The 15,842-nt window shown below is 55.5% G+C and overlaps 1 protein-coding gene across 6 annotated transcripts in view; it reads left to right on the forward strand.

The window, feature by feature from the left end:
• The window catches only part of ARSG (arylsulfatase G), a 31,741-nt gene that overhangs the window by 1,824 nt on the left and 14,075 nt on the right, over nt 1-15,842 (forward strand). For 4 of the 6 annotated variants that reach the window (XM_064728456.1, XM_064728452.1, XM_064728453.1 and 1 more), the window contains exons 2-8: nt 6,314-7,069; nt 7,367-7,554; nt 8,351-8,398; nt 8,477-8,588; nt 8,825-8,965; nt 12,051-12,241; nt 13,236-13,316. In XM_064728456.1, coding sequence (XP_064584526.1) covers nt 6,867-7,069; nt 7,367-7,554; nt 8,351-8,398; nt 8,477-8,588; nt 8,825-8,965; nt 12,051-12,241; nt 13,236-13,316 — 964 coding nt within the window. In that variant the 5' untranslated portion in view covers nt 6,314-6,866. The remainder of the gene's footprint in view (nt 1-6,313; nt 7,070-7,366; nt 7,555-8,350; nt 8,399-8,476; nt 8,589-8,824; nt 8,966-12,050; nt 12,242-13,235; nt 13,317-15,842) is intronic. The other 2 variants (XM_064728454.1, XM_064728458.1) reach the window with 1 other exon arrangement.

Below are 15,842 nucleotides of genomic sequence, written 5' to 3' on the forward strand. Positions count from 1 at the left end.
GGGGGAACCACCTCTCGTGGTTGTATTTTTAGGGGAAAACATCTCCTTCAGTTGCCTTTTTTTTTTTTTTTTTTAGGGAAAAACCCATCCCTTAGTTGTATTTTTATGGAATACATTTCCTTTACTTGCATTCCCAGGGAAAAACATCTCAGTTTCCCTCAGTTAAATTTTTAAGGGGAGATATCTCTGTCAGTTGCATTTTTGGGGAAACATCTCCCTTGCTTGTATATTTTTTGGGGAAATCATCTCCTTTAGCTGGTGGACTTTTAGGGAAAAAACATGCTCTTTTGTTGCATTTTTATGGAAAAACATCTCATTTAGTTGCATTTTTTAAGGGAAAAACATGTCCCTTGGTTGAATTATAAGAGGAAAACATGTCCCTTGGTTGAGTTATAAGGGGAAAACATTTCCATTGGTTGCATTTCCTAGGGAAAACCAACTCCTTAGTAGGATTTTTAAGGGAAAACATGTCCTTTATGCAGGAAGCTTAAAAAGCAGGGATTTGTGAGTCAAGCAGAGCAGAAGGGACCTACTCCCACTTACAGGCATGGGGAGGGAGGAAACAGGGGTTCTGTCATCCTAAAATCCCAGAACATCCTGAGCTGGAAGGGATCATTGAGTCCAACCCCTGGCTGTGCACAGACACCCCAAAAATCCCTCATTGTCCTTGAGAGCGTTGTCCAAGCTCTCTTGGAGCTCTGGCAGCCTCAGAGCTGCTGCTGTTCCTGCTCTCTGTGTGCTGGGCACTGATGGATGCTGCCAGGAGGATTTGGAGTCTTGCACCATTCCTTGTGACTTGTGGGCCACTGGGTTCTGCCCCCTGTGCTGGCCCAGGAGCCCACCAGAGTGTGCTGGGTTAATGTGGAACCTCCTGATCCTGGTTCATACCCTGCAAAAAGCAGCCAGGTTCCAATGTCCCTGCACTGCAAGGGCTGCTGTGTTTGGCTTGGCCACAGTCCCTTCTGCTGCTTGTCCCTTCCTTTTTCCCAATGAGATTGCTGGTGGGACGGCACAGCCAAGGGCAGCAGGTAGCTGGGGCAAAATTCTCCAGATTGCCCAAAATGAGGAAAATTGTTGCTTTTTTTTTTGGAGGGGGGGGGAATTTGGGAAAGCTGCTGCTGGTTTCTCTTAGCAGTGCTGGCCCAACAGCAAGTGCTGCTGCTCTCAGGGAGGTTTCAGCACTCCCCTCCTCATAGTCCCCTCCTGAACAAGCTGAAATCCATCAGAAATCCACCAGAAATCTACCAGAAATCCACCAGAAATCCATCCGAAATCTGGGTCTTCAGCCATGAGAGGACCCTGTGTGTCCTTGAGAGCCACAGGAAACCCCTTCCTCTGAGGGAGCCTTTGAGGTGATGTCCTTTCCCCATGCCCTGCCTTTTAGGGTTGCAGATAAAGGGTGACCACCTTTTATCAGGCCCTGCAGAGCCAAAATCCCGTTATCCAAGCTTTTCCCTGGGAATGGGGCACCTTCCCCCGTGCTGAAATTCTTCCTGGTAACACAGTGCAAGTGCTTGTGGGACAACAAAAGAGGTTTGTGCCTCCAGGGGAGAAATGAGAACGCAAATATCTCTGGCATGAAAAACCCCAGAGCGATTTGCTCCTCGGTATTTCTTGTCAGTGCTCTGCATCTGTCTCTGCCTCACCTTCCCATTCCTTCCCTTTGGGCTCTCCAAGAGCAATAAGGCTCTGGGGAGCCAAGGGGGCTGCAGGGGCCCTGTGGGGGGACAGGGATGGTGGCTGCAGCCTCTCCAGACCCACTGTAAAACCCTTTTTCCCCCATATTTTTGGGGCAATATCCCAATTTTCCCAATTTGCTGCTTGGCTTGGCTGGCATCCTTTTCCATCCTGGGTCAGTCCCGTGCCTGGCAGCGCTCACTGCAGGACGTGTCTCTCCATCATCCCAGCAGCTCCAGCAGCAGGACTGGGGTAAAACCCCTTTCCCCCCCATATTTTTGGGGTAATTTCCCAAATTTCCCAATTTGCTGCTTGGCTTGGCTGGGTTCCTTTTCCCTGGCACATCCACCATGGGTCAGTCCCATGCCTGGCAGTGCTCACTGTGGAACGTGTCTCTCCATCATCCCAGCGACTCCAGCAGCAGGGCTGGGGGCTCTATAATCCACAGGGATGGTGGCTACAGCCTCTCCAGCCCCACTATAAAACCCTTTTTCCCCATATTTTTGGGGGAATTTCCCAATTTGCTGCTTGGCTTGGTTGGAATCCTTTTCCATCCTGGGTCAGTCCCGTGCCTGGCAGTGCTCACTGCAGGACGTGTCTCTCCATCATCCCAGCAACTCCAGCAGCAGGGCTGGGGGCTCTGTAACCCACAGGGAAGCAGAGCAGAGTGCTGGCTGAGGGCATAAATGAGATAAATGAGCCGGGAGCTGGGAAGGAGGGCCGGCTGGGCAGAGAGGGGAGCGCGGGCCCCTGGCCGGGTGGCTCCGGCACTTCCAGCTCATTTATTCTGCCGGGGTTTGCCCAGCCCTGCTCGGCATGTGAAATGTTTTCTCTGAAAGACCCAGCAGTGAGATGGGTGAAAAACATTCTCCTGTCCCAGGAGCTGGCAGAAATCCTGGTAAATCTGCAGAAGTATGTTTTTGTCGGTGCTGCTTGTTCTGTGAGGAGAACTAGTATAAACTATGCCAGCAGAAAACCTTTTTTCCTGGAATGAAGTCCTGACTGTGTTCAGAGCATTGTCAGCACGCTTGTGCTGGGAATGGAGCTCTGCTGGTAAACATGCCAGCACCAGGGAGGCCCAAGGGGGCAGACACAGAGCTCCTGCCCCATGGTCAGACCCCTCACCAGGTACTCCTGCCCTTCTCTGCTCAAATCAAAATCTCTGGAATCTTAAATTGAAAAAAAAAAAAAAAAAATCATAGATTTGTTTTTCTGCCCTGCCATCCGTTCCCCCCAAGCTGTGGCTGGACATCCCCCAGTGGGGTCAGCACCATGGGGACGTGTCCCCATCCCACATCACTCAGCACAGCTGAGCCATCACTCCTGCTTGCCTGCCTCAGTTTCCCTGACCCCAGCTGGCACAAGGGGTGACACTGGGAGCTCCTGGGTAACAGCAGAAATTCAGTTTGAATTTCTCATCCTTTGCTGTGTCCGTTTCTCCCTGCTCCTCATGGCCAGGATGGGGGATCCTGCTGGGAATTTCAGCAGGGTCTCTGGGTGGGTTCGGGCTGGAGATCAGAGCTGGGACCCCCAGGGTGGGTTGTGAGCCCCAGGCGGTGGCTCAGCACAGCTGGGTGTGCTTCAAAGGGCCGCAGGTTTTTCTGGGCTCCAGCCGCTGCTTTGCTCTCCAGGCAGGCGTGAAAATGTGAAAGAATGTGAAAAATGCGAAAACGATCATGCTGGCCCCAAGATTTGTAAACTTTCTGGTTAATGTGTAATAAGTACACGACAGATAATGCCAGCACAGCGAGGGTGACCCCTCTGTGGTGGCACTGCCAGGGGTGACATCCCAGAGAGGCATCTACACAGGGACCAGTCCAGCTTGGAGAGGCTTTGGGGCTTTTCTAAACTGGTTTATCTGGTTTGGACTCCTGCAGGCTGCTGTGAGCTGCGTGCCTGGCTTGCAGAAGGCAGGTTATTTGTTTGTTCAGGGCTGCCCTGGTCCAAGGTGCGTGCTGTGCCACACACCAGGTGTGCCACGTCCAGCTGCCAACCCCGCTCATCCCCAAGGCAGCGATCCCTCCCAGCCACTCCTGCAGCTGCAGCCACCTGGGCAGCGTTTCCTGCTTGGCACAGGTGCCACGGCGCTGCTGCCAGCCTGGGGAATCTCTCCTGAGTCATTCTGGTTTTTGCAGAAAGAGCTGAAAGTCAATGGGGATAGCTCTGCGTGGGTCTGGCTGCAGAGGGGGTGCAGGTCCTGGTGCAGGGGGGATCCCAGGGGGCTCCCACCCTGCACAGCCTGGACTCACCGGGAATCTGAGCTGGAAAGGGTCAGGGAGGGCTCAGGGTGCAGGGCTGATGCCAGGGATGGCCTCACACTCATGGATGTGGTCTGGATGTGGGCATCCCACAGGCTGTGTTCCACCTCGCCTTCAAACAGCTCTGGGCATCAGGGATCAGCAAGTTTTGTTTGATGCTAATGCATGAATTTGAGCCCTGAAAGACTTTCCCTGTAATTTAGGGAGGAGAGAGTGTCCTTTGAAAATGGTTTGGGTTGTTTTTGTTAGCTGTGTCATCCTGGCATCCCTGCCCAGCGTCAATGGAAGGGACTGGGGTTTGTGGGTTCGGCTGCTTTGCTGTGGGCTGGGGTTTCTGTGGGGCTGCAGGTGCAGCTGGGGGGAGCCCGGGGCACTCTGGGGGTGCAGGGCAGCCCCTCAGGAGCTGGGTATGGGTTTGGGAAGGGTGTTTGGAGAGGCTGGGACTTGGCACAGAGAGCAGCTCAGCCTGGGAGGGGTTGGGAGCTGCTGGGTGCCAGTGGAGGGGCAGGATTAGCTGGTGTGTCTTCCCAGAAAGCCTGAACACCACCTGCCTGAGGGCAGGATTAGCTGGTGTGTCTTCCCAGAAAGCCTGAACACCACCTGCCTGAGGAGATCAGCTCAATTCTGGGGCTTTGTTTTTTCCCAAACCTCAGATCTGGCACAGGGTGATTGATATCCTGCTCTGTTGTGGAGAAAACCAGGCAGCGAAGTGGGATGGGGCTGGGAAGGGGCTGGGAAGGGATTGGGATACAGCTGGGAAGGGGTTGGGATGGGACTGGGATGGGTTGGGATGGGATGGGGTTGGGAAGGGACGGGACGGGATGGAGATTGGAAGGAGCTGAGATGGGGCTGGCAAGGGATTGGGATTGGGATGGGGAATGGAAGGGGCTGGGGTGGGCTGAGGGCTCCCTGCCCACTGTGAGGTTGGTGGCTCAGCCCTGTGCTGTCCCTGGCCCAGCTGGGCTCAGCCCTGGGCAGGGGGTGCTGGACACAAGCAGAGCTGCTGCTCCTTTCAAGTCCCCATCCATGAGGAAATCCAAGGAAATTGCAAAGGAGTTTTTGTTTTGAAAATGAAGGCAATTTAGCTGCCATCAAACATGTCCAGAGACCTCCTCTGGGTTGTTGGAGCTGTGGGGATGCAGAGGGTGCAGAACAGGACCTGAGCTCCATGGGGCAGGGCTGAGCAGGGTTTCCCAGAGCTGAGCCCCCTCCCACAGCTCAGCCCCACATCCCACCCCCATTAGCTGATGCACTGAGAGCCTCCAGCCTCCATAAATTATCACTCTGGGCTATGAATTATGAATGGAGCCACATCTCTGATCACTGCACTGCTCTGCTGACAGCCCAGGAGCTGCTGATCCAAGTGACAGCCCAAAGCTTTTAAGGATGTGAACAGCAAAACCTGGGAATAATTCCCTTTGCAAGCTACAAACAGCTTGGCCTACAGATGGGGCTCATCCTATTCCCTCTCCTGCCTCCTCCTGTCCTGTTCTTCTCTTTTGTTTCCCAGTTTTGGCTTCTCTACTTTCCCTCTCTGTTAATGGGTGTAGTCCTGCTTGGCCACCCATGGGAGCTGCATCCCTCGTGCCACATCCATCCCTGGTACCTCTGGGGACAGCAGGTCCTGGCCATCCCAGCCCAGCACAGACCCCACAGCCACTGCAGAGCTCCTGGTGCAGGACCCAGCAGGATTTTGGCAGATCTCTGCAGCTCCATCCCCCTTTGGCCATTACTTGGTGTTCAAGACATCGTATTCCGCATCTCCATCTGCTCCATGGAGCTCTGCCATTGCTCCTTGGAGGCTTTGTCCTTGAACCTTTCCATCTCTGGAGGCCAAATCCTGCCCTAAGCATCTGGATGTGCTTAATTCACCCAAAAAAAAAGGGTGGGTTTTGCCCTCTGGGTCTGTATGGATTCCTGCCTCCTCACCTCTGGGGCAGCTCCATCCAGCAGCTGGGCTGTGCTCCTGCTCTGGCAGCTGTGGGGCAGAGGGAGCAGAACTAAATTCAGATAGTGAGCTTCAGACACGTGCCAGCTGTCACAAACGAGGGCAGGGCCCTGTATGAACCCTTTGTGGGGCTGCAGCACTTGGGGGAAAGCTCTTGGCAAGCAGGAGGGAGCAGGGGATGGGAGGAACATGAGATGGCAGGAGCACGGGAAACCATCCCAGCCTGGGCAGTGGGTTTAGGGAAGGGGCACTCTGCATTCCCATCCTTTCCAGCTGAGCCATTGAGATCCAGGCAGCAGAACAACTTCAAAGGCAAAGCCTTGGTGTCTGGAGGTGTTTTGTCCTGATCTCTGCAGAAGCTGCTCTGCCCCAGGCTGGGCTGCAGGAGCACTCACTCCCCTGTCCTGACTATTTCCTTTCCCTTGCACAGGGGATGCTGTAAGCAGGTGAAGGATGGACTGACAGAGCCCCAGCAGGCCCACCCAAGGCTGAGGGGCTCAGCCTGCAGGGAAGGAGCCAGTTTTGGACACAAACATCGCTCAGGCTGCGGCGAGGGGAGAGGAGCTGAGAGGAGCTGCCGCGGATCGAACCCGCTCCTGGAGGGGAAAATGCCGCTTCGGTTTGGTGTCTAATTAGATATTTACCAGGAAGGAAGGAAAGATATAAATAGGGTGACAGTGACTTCAAAGGGTGTTTTTTGACTTCTAAGAATAACACCTTTGCTGGCGCCGCTTTCGGGAATATCGGCTGTGCCGGGGTGTGAAAGGCGGAGGAGGTGTCGCAGCTCGGTCGGCAGCCAAGGGAGCAAACCCAGACCCCAGCCCCGCTCCCAACCCAGACCCCAGCCCTGCTCCAGCCCCACAGAGCAGTTGAGGAGGGACAGAGCCCCTGGAAAGCTCAGCTGCATCCACAGGGACACAGCAGGGGCAGTTTGGGGAAGACCAGCGGTGCTGCAGCGCGGGCAGGAGGGGACGTGTGGCACCATGGGGACCCCACCCCTGTCCCCGTGGGCAGTGCTGGTGCCCACCCTGGTGCTGGTGGGACTCTGGGCTCCCTGTGTGGTGAGCAGACAGCCCAACTTCATCGTCATCCTGGCTGATGATGTGGGCTGGGGGGATCTGGGCGCCAACTGGGCAGAGACGAAGGAGACGCCGCATTTGGATCAGTTGGCTGCTGAAGGAACAAGGTAATGTCCGTCCCCCTTCCCTGCCCTCACCCTGCACCCCTGGTTCCTCTGCCCCCAGCACAGGGGAATTCAGCCCTGTGGAACTGGCAGGTGAGGGGGTTTTGTTGGTGTGGGTTTGGCTGCATGGGGAGGGCAGCCAGAACCTGGCAATTGGGGTGCAGATCCATCCATCCCTGCTGGAGCCTTCATCTGCCACTCCTCACCCTCATCCCCAGAGCAAAAGGGGGAGCGTCCAGGGGAGCAGGGAGGGGCAGGGCACACAGAATCTCGTGAGTTGAAGGGCTTTTCGTTCTGCAGGTTTGTGGATTTCCACTCAGCTGCCTCCACGTGCTCCCCGTCCCGCGCCTCGCTGCTCACGGGGCGCCTGGGGCTGCGCAACGGGGTCACCCACAACTTCGCCATCTCCTCTCTCGGGGGCCTCCCCCGCAACGAGACCACCCTGGCCGAGGTCCTGAGGGAGGCTGGCTACAGCACAGGGGCCATAGGTAATGCCCAGAGTGCCAGGGGCACTGGGGAGGTGCCAGGGTGAAATGGTGGCACCCAGAGTGCCAGGGGGTGCCAGGGTGAAATGCTGGCGGTGAAAGGGAAACCTAAAGGATCACGTGAGGGAGATTTCACACATCCCCCTTGCATTTTGCAATGCCAGGCTTAAAATCTTCCTTTTCAAGGGTGCTGCCGGAAATCCAGACTTCTCCGTTTAATCTCTCACTGCTTTATCTCCCGAGGAATGTGCTGGGTGTTCCTTAGCAAACAGGATTGGCTCTGCCATCCTGCATCCCACATCATGGGCAGTGCTGCTGGCCTGGTGGCTTTGGGCACCCTCCTGTCACTGTGGGTCCCCCTCAGCCTGCACAAACCCTTTGCATCTGCAGCTCCTGTTGTTGTGCTGGCAGAAATTCCCTCTGTTTCTCCATTCCCCCCCAGTTTTTGCAGTTTTCCCTCTTGGATCAGCATGTTTGGTGGGAGCAAGCACGTGCTGGAGGTCAGGGGATGAAGCTGGGTTTAGGGAGGGGTTAGGAGCTGTCTGCTCAGAACACAAACACATGAAAGAGCCTTTTAAGGCTGGAAACACTCGCTTTGCACAGCCATGAGATACCTTATGCATTTTTTCTGGGTTTTCTGCAAAAATAGACAGCATTCTGGAACGGCAGCCAGCACAAACAAGGAACCTTCCTTGTAGCTTGATTAAAGCCCTCAGCGCTGTGGGCACCTTGTGGGTGAGGGCTGCTGGTGGCCAGGGCTGTGTCACCTCTGAAATGATGTTCTGTGGCTTTCCTGCAGGCAAGTGGCACCTGGGACACCACGGCCACCATCACCCCACCTCCCGTGGTAAGGGCTGTGCCAGGGGCACGGGCTGAGGGGCCTGCGGCCACCTGGACCCTGCTGACCCCCTCACTGTCCTCTCAGGCTTCGACTACTACTATGGGATCCCCTACAGCCACGACATGGGCTGCACAGACACCCCTGGCTACAACCTGCCCCCCTGCCCGCCCTGCCCAGGGCACAGCGCCGCTGCCAGGTACGGGCACAGGGCTCCAGGGCTGGCACGGGGAGCTGGGTGTGTGCAGCAGTGTCCCCAGCCCTGAGGGCTGCCCTTGTGGTCACCTCCCCTCACGCCCAGTGCACCCAGTTTCCCCCTGCAGTCTGGGAGCCCCCCGTTCCATTGGGACATTGGCATCACTCCCCTTGTTCTCCCTCCCTTGAAGCCAGAGGATCAGCCAGGCTCTGTGACAAGCCTGGGGTGGTTTTGCCCAGCAGGGTGATGAGGAAGGACTGTTACACAGAGGTTGCCCTGCCTCTCATGGAGAACATCACCATCGTCCAGCAGCCCGTGGAGCTCGGCAGCCTGGCCAGGCGCTACGCAGAGGAGGCAGAGAGGTTCATCCAGAGGGCCAGGTGAGGACACCCACTGTCCCCTGTGTGTCCCCTTAGCTGGGACAGCTCCTGGGGCACTGCAGGACTCCTCTGCATCACCCTGGTGCAGTGCCAGGGGAGATGGGTGCTGCCCCATGGTTCAGATTTGGGGTGCCCATGGCTTGGCTTCCTGCTGGAGGAGGCACTGAGGCTCTTCTGGTGCCCTCTAAAGGGTTGTATGCTTTTAAAACATCGTTTTTGGGGAAAGTCAAAGCTTTGAGTGGGGCTGTGCCTCCTTCCTGGGGGTGAATCAAGGTCTGTCCATGCCTGCATCCCTGGGGATGAGGCAACAATGGGGTGGTGGAAGTGCCTCCATGAGTGTGGAGCTGTGCCTCCTTCCTGGGGGAAATGTGAAGAATGTCAAGGTCTGTCTATCCCTGCATCCCTGTGGATGGGGTGGCAATGGGGTGCTGGAGGTGCCTCCATGGGTGTGAAGTGCTGGCAGGCACTGAGTGGTGTCAGGGTGGGACCAGAACAGCACCAGAGGTGTTTGAACACTCCCCGTATGAGAGATTGGATCAATTTTGGGATAAAACACCCTGGGCTTCAGGATCTGCCTCCCCCAGGCTCAGAGCACGGGAGGTGCCCGCCTCTGATTGTCCCCGAGGAGCAAAGTGGCTCCTCCAACGAGGCCCCCGAGCCCTGCTGACGGGTTGTGTAATTTTAATCCCCATTATTGGCGGATTACGAGCTGTGACTTTGCAAAACGCCTCCCTGCAGAGCGAGGAGAGGAAGCGCTGCCGGGCAGCCCTGCCCGAGCCCATCCCTGCCCGCATCCCGGGATAACAGGCACGGGAGGGCTTGTGTAACACCGGTGAAAGGAGGGCTGGGCAGGGAGCAGCACATGGGCAAATGGCTCTCTATAAAACTGGGCACTGTTTTATTGCATAAAACCTGTATTTGGCCCTTTAGATACTAGGGATTGGCCGTGGGGTGGCTTGGGATGCTGAGGATACCCAGGCTCTGAGCTGTGGGGAAGCACCAGCCCCTTCTCCTGCCAAACCCCCACCCTCTCTGTGGCTGTGAAACAGAGTGTGTAAGCTCTGGGTTAATAGGAAAAACCTTTAAACTCCCAGAAGTGTGTTGGGGTTACAGGAGAACAGGATTAAGCAGGTGCCTGCCTTTTCTTCCCTCCCCTGATGGCTTATTTCAGTTTTCCCCTGCCCCTGCTTATTCCCGTTTTCCCCTGCCTGCTTGGCCACGTTTGGGATGCTGAGGGTACCCAGGCTCTGGGCTGTGGGGCAGCACCAACCTCTTCTCCTGCCAAACCCCCACCCCTCTGGTCTGCCCTGGCTCTCTGTGGCTGTGAAACCATGTGTGTAAACTCCAGGTTAATAGGAAAAACCTTTAAACTCCCAGAATGTTTAGGGGTTATCTGTGTTCATGGAGAACAGGATTAGGCAGGTGCCTGCCTTTTCTTCCCTTCCCTTTGATGGCTGATTCCAGTTTTCCCCTGCCTGACTCATTCATTACAGGGCAACAAAAGAGCACCGGATTTGCCATCTCGGTGTTTTTTTAACCAGCAGAGGTTGAGCAATTTGTGACAGTGAGACGTGGCACAGGCAAGCGTGGGAGCAAAAGTCAGGGACTGCTGTCTTCAGTTATTGATTAAACGTTTGCCTGATCTTCAGGACAATTCCGAGGTGTCTGAGTGGCAAACGAGGGGGATGAGCACCACAGCCACGAGTCCATCTGGGTGCTGGAGCCAGGGGAAGCAGCTTTCCCTGCTCCGGGGGCTCTGGCATCCCTTGGGAAGAGCTCTCACAGTGGCTGTTTGCAAGGGGCACATGAGCTCTCCTGACCCGATGTCCTGCAGGGATGGGCAAGGTGCCAGGGGAGATGCCAGGGAAGATGCCAGGGGAGATGGGTGCTGCCCCATAGCTCAGATTTGGGGTGTCCATGGTTTGGCTTCCTGCTGGAGGAGGAGGCACTGAGGCTCTTCTGGTGTCCTCTAAAGGGTTGTGTGTTTTTAAAATATCAATTTTGGGGAAAATTTGATAGTTAGAGTGGGGGTTTTGAGAAAACCTTTCATGGGGCTCCAGCCCTCAGCAACTCTGGGCAGGATGGGGGCTTGGCTTGGTGTCCATGGCTTGGCTTCCTGCTGGAGAAGGCACTGAGGGTCTTCTGGTGTCCTCTAAAGGGGTTGTATATTTTTAAAAACATAATTTTTGCGGGAAGTCGGAGCGGGGATTTTGAGAAAACCCTTCCTGGGGCTCCAGCCCCCTCAGCTCCAGGCAGGATGGGGTTTTTTACTCATTTTGCAGGCCAGGTGGGTGCCGGGCAGAGGAAGGAAGCGCAGCCACGCACTGGGCAGGGCTGGCAGGAGGCAGAGATGGGGCCGGGCCCGTGCACAGCCCTGGATCCGGCCCCTCCTCGCTGCTGCCATCCCACCCTTCCCCTCCGAGCTCCCTGAGGAAGAGCAGGCTCGTTGGAGCAGATAAATATAGCTGTAAACAAGCAAACAGGACGTGTCCTGTGCTGCTGCGGGGCTGTGCATGGCGGTGAACGTGCTGCAGGATGGTGGCACTGCCCAGGCCGTGTTGGGCTGTGTGGGGGCCCTGCTGTGCCACATCCTGTGCCCACAGTGCCTCCAGGCCGGGCACCAGCTGGGGAGGGGGAAAAAGGACAAAATGGGCCCTCAGAGAGGGGAGGGAGGTGTGTGGGTGCCCTGCTGTGCCACATCCTGTGCCCACAGTGCCACCAGGCCGGGCACCAGCTGGGGAGGGGGAAAAAGGACAAAATGGGCCCTCAGAGAGGGGAGGGAGGTGTGTGGGTGCAGCAGCGAGGAGTGTTTGGAGATGGAGGAAAATCCACCCCAAATGGGGTCACAGCTGACAACAGGGGGACAGTGGGGAGAGGTTTAAGCAGCAGCAGGGGAGAAATGGCTCAGCTCAGCTTCCTGCCTGTAAGGAGAGGGGTGCCTGGAGCTGGGTGATCCATCTGGGGTATTTTCCCCCAGGGATCCGTGTCTGAGGCAGGAGTGGAAGGGTTTGTGTCCCCAGGCTCAGCAGTGCCACCACCCCAGTGACCCCAAAGGCTGAACGCTCTCTGTGTGTCCCCTGTGCAGTGCCAAAGGACAGCCCTTCTTCCTGTACCTGGCCCTGGCCCATATGCACGTCCCGCTGGTGCCCCCGCTGCCCCCCGGCCCGGGCAGGGGCATCTACGGAGCGTCCCTGGGGGAGATGGATGCGCTGGTGGCACGGGTGAAGGAGGCAGCAGACAGCCTGGGCAGGGGCAGCACGCTGCTCTGGTTCACAGGTACTGCAGGGCACTGCAGGGATGGGGCTGTGGCTTCTCTGAGCCTGAGAGGAGCAGGGAAAAAAATGATGGAAACAATTCTGATCTCACTCGCTGCTCCTGTGTTGTGCCAAAGGGGGGTGACACTGCGGGCTGCACCTGGGGGTGGGGGCAGGATATGTGTTTGTCCCCTACCCTGCATGTCCTCTGCCCTCAATGTCCCCTGCCCTCAATGTCCCCTGCCCTTGGTGTCCCCTGCCCTCAGTGTCTTCTGCCCTCCATGTCCCCTCTCCTCGATGTCCCCTGCCTGCAATGTCCCCTCCCTTCAATGTCCCCTGCCCTCGGTGTCCCCTGCCCTCAATGTCCCCCTGCCCTCGATGTTCCCTGCCCTCCATGTCTCCTGCTCTCAGTGTCCCCTGCCCTGGATGCTCCCACTGCTCTGTGGGTGGGGAGTGGTCCCACCGTGGAGCTGGGTGGGGGTCCCAGGCTGCCGTGCCCACCCTGCCACGGTGCCCACCCCGCCATGGTGCCCTTCCTGCCACCCCCCCTCCGGCTGCGGGGCTGCAGTGGCAGGGCCGTGACTAATTAAGGCACAAATCCTCGTTCGTTAAGAAGCCCAAATCCGCTCTGAGTCCCGAGCAGCCTCCCTAATGAGGATGTCTCGCTGCTGATGACAGGAACCGCTCGGCCGCTCATTAACACCCGGAGCTGGTGGCACCGAGCCCCCCCTGCCCTCCAGCCCCTGCAAACAAACTGCAAAACACCAAAACCCATCAACCCTGCAGACGAACTGCAAAACACCAAAACCCATCAACCCTGCAGACAAACTGCAATAACCAAAACCCATCAACCCTGCAGACTAACTGCAATAACCAAAACTCATCAACTCCCCGTGGGGAGGCATCGCAGGGGTGGCAGAGAGGGATGCAAGGGTCACTTGTCCTTGCCTACCCTGCACTGTGGGTGTCCCCTGTGGTCCTGGTGTCGCTCATGGGGACATTTCTTTCTCTTGCAGGTGACAATGGCCCCTGGGCACAGAAGTGTGAGCTGGCAGGACGCCTGGGGCCATTCGTGGGTGCCTGGCAGAGGCAGAGAGGTAACCTGGCAGCGTGGGGGGGTCCCAGTGCCAGGGGGCACAGGGGGGGTCCCAAATGCAGGGGCACAGGGGGAGCTGCTCCACAAAGCCCTCAGTGCCCACCAAGGGGACATGGGCATCATTCCATCCATGCCACCTCTCCGTGGCTGCTCCACAAAGCCCTCAGTGCCCACCAAGGGGACATGGGCATCATTCCATCCATGCCAGCCTCTCCCTGGCTGCTCCACAATCCCCTCACTGCCCACCGAGGGGACATGGGCATCATTCCATCCATGCCACCCCTCCCTGGCTGCTCCACAATCCCCTCAGTGCCCACCAAGGGGACATGGGCATCATTCCATCCATGCCAACCTCTCCCTGGCTGCTGCCCTTGGCTTGAACACACCCCAGCGCTATTTTATTTCTTTCAAACAGCCAAATTTCCCCCCAAACTGCTGCGGAAGGTGGGTTTGGGTCCCCATAACCCCAGAGCTTGGGGTGAGTGTGCTGGTTTGCAGATGGGATGTTGGGATCTGCCCCATCAGGGTCTCACAGCCCCCAGAGCAGAGCACCCACCACCCTCCCCACACGCCGGGATTTTGCTTTTCTTTCACTCCACCGTTTTGTTTGGTTTAAATTTTGTTTTGTTTTGGTTTTTTTCACTCTTTCCTCCTTTTCCGGCCAAGCCATCTGCTCGGTGGGTTTATTTCAGCCGGGGCAGCCAGAAACATCCATGAGTCAGGCGTTTCCCACTTCTGCTTGTATTACGCGGTGTTACCGTGCCAGTCCCGGGGTCAGCACCGAGGCTCATCCTCCTCCTCCTCCTCCTCTTCCTGACACCCTGGCCGCGCCACCGTGGCCATTCCCCGGGCAAACAGCGCTGGCTCTGTGCCATTCCCAGAGCCTTTCCTTCTCCTGGCCCCGGGGATGGAACCGTAACCTCAGTTTTGTAGTAAACAAACCCAACAAACCCCGCTGCCGGCCCCGGGCTGCTGCTCTTGAGCAACCCCCGGTCACAAGCCCGAGCAGATGGTGCAGAACAGGACGAGCAGAACTCAAACCACGGCCCCTTGCAGCCCCTGTGCCCTGCAGAGCCCTCAGCAGGGAGGGAGGAACTAGGATTTAAATTCCATTTTACAAGTTCATTTCTTTTATCTTGACTTTTCTTTTTTTTGGGTCAAATAATTAAGCCATATATCCCTACATTATCCAAATCGCTTATCACCAATACTTTCAATTAACCTTCCTCTGTCTATTTCCTATTATCAAAAACAATAACCAACTGTTGTCATCTGTCAGGATGGTGTTTTTAATGAGGCAGGTTTCCACAACCACCCCCAAATAAACACAGAATTAACCCCAGAACTTACCCCCCCCCAAAAAAAACCCAAACAAAAATACAAACCATGATACAAACCATAAAATCATCACCCACCAAATTTTATAAAAAGCATGAAGATGCCAAGATGGCTGCCACACACCCCCAAGGACAAAAGGCTTAGTCCTGACCTTACTGTTAGTTTTTGCTGGGTATATACATGCAGGTATCCCCATGGGGCTGGCATGGGGATAGAAACACCCCAGGGCCAGGGTGGGATGGAAATCCCTGCTCTGGTGCCTGCAGGACGTTTGCAGAGCCAGCCTGGGGATGCCAGGCTGGGCTGGCACTGCCAGGGATGCCAGGCTGGGATGCTCAGCCCTCCCAGCCCTGGGGATTGTTCCTGGGTAGGAAAAAGCCCCCAAGGAGTGGGAGGGCAGGGGAAGACAGGCTGCTCCCTCTCTAAAAAAATATATATTTAAAAAATCTATTTATTTCTATATGTTTTCATGTGTTTCCATATGTTTCTATATGTCTCTATTTGTTTCTATGTTCCTGTATGTTCCTATACATTCCTCCATGTTCCTATATATTTCCAACATGTTTTTATTAATTTCCAACATGTTTCTGTGTGTTTCTACATGGTTTTCATGTTTCTACATGTTTCTATATGTTTCTAACATGTTTCTATGTTTCTACATGTTTTTATATGTTTCTAACATGTTTCTATGCTTCCAACGTGTTTTTATACATTTCCAGCATGTTTCCGCATGTTTCTATCATGTTTCTACATGTTTTTATATGTTTCTCCATGTTTCTGTATATTTCTACAGGTTTCTATATGTTCCTATATGTTTCTACATGTTTATATGTTTCTAACATGTCTATATGTTTTCAACATGTTTCTATATATTTCCAGCATGGTTCTGCATGTTTCTACATGTTCCTACATGTTTCTATATGTTAATATGTTTCTGCGTGTTTCTATATCTTTCCTGTAGTTCCATCTTTTGTTTCAGGGTCCAGCCCTAAATTCCAGGGGTGTTTTCCACCGATTTCAGGTGGTCCCTGGAGCTGGGAGAGAGCAGCAAATCCGTGTGTGCTGCCCCTCTCTCTGTGCTTCCCACAAACCCCAAAACTCCTCTCCCACCTTGGGGTCAAAAATCCAGCAAGGGAGGGATACTGGGAGAGAGAAAAACACTGAGGGGATGTGATGTTTGGGGCAGGTC

Source organism: Zonotrichia leucophrys, chromosome 18 (assembly GCF_028769735.1).
Source record: "Zonotrichia leucophrys gambelii isolate GWCS_2022_RI chromosome 18, RI_Zleu_2.0, whole genome shotgun sequence".
In the NCBI taxonomy this organism is placed as follows: Eukaryota; Metazoa; Chordata; class Aves; order Passeriformes; family Passerellidae; genus Zonotrichia; species Zonotrichia leucophrys.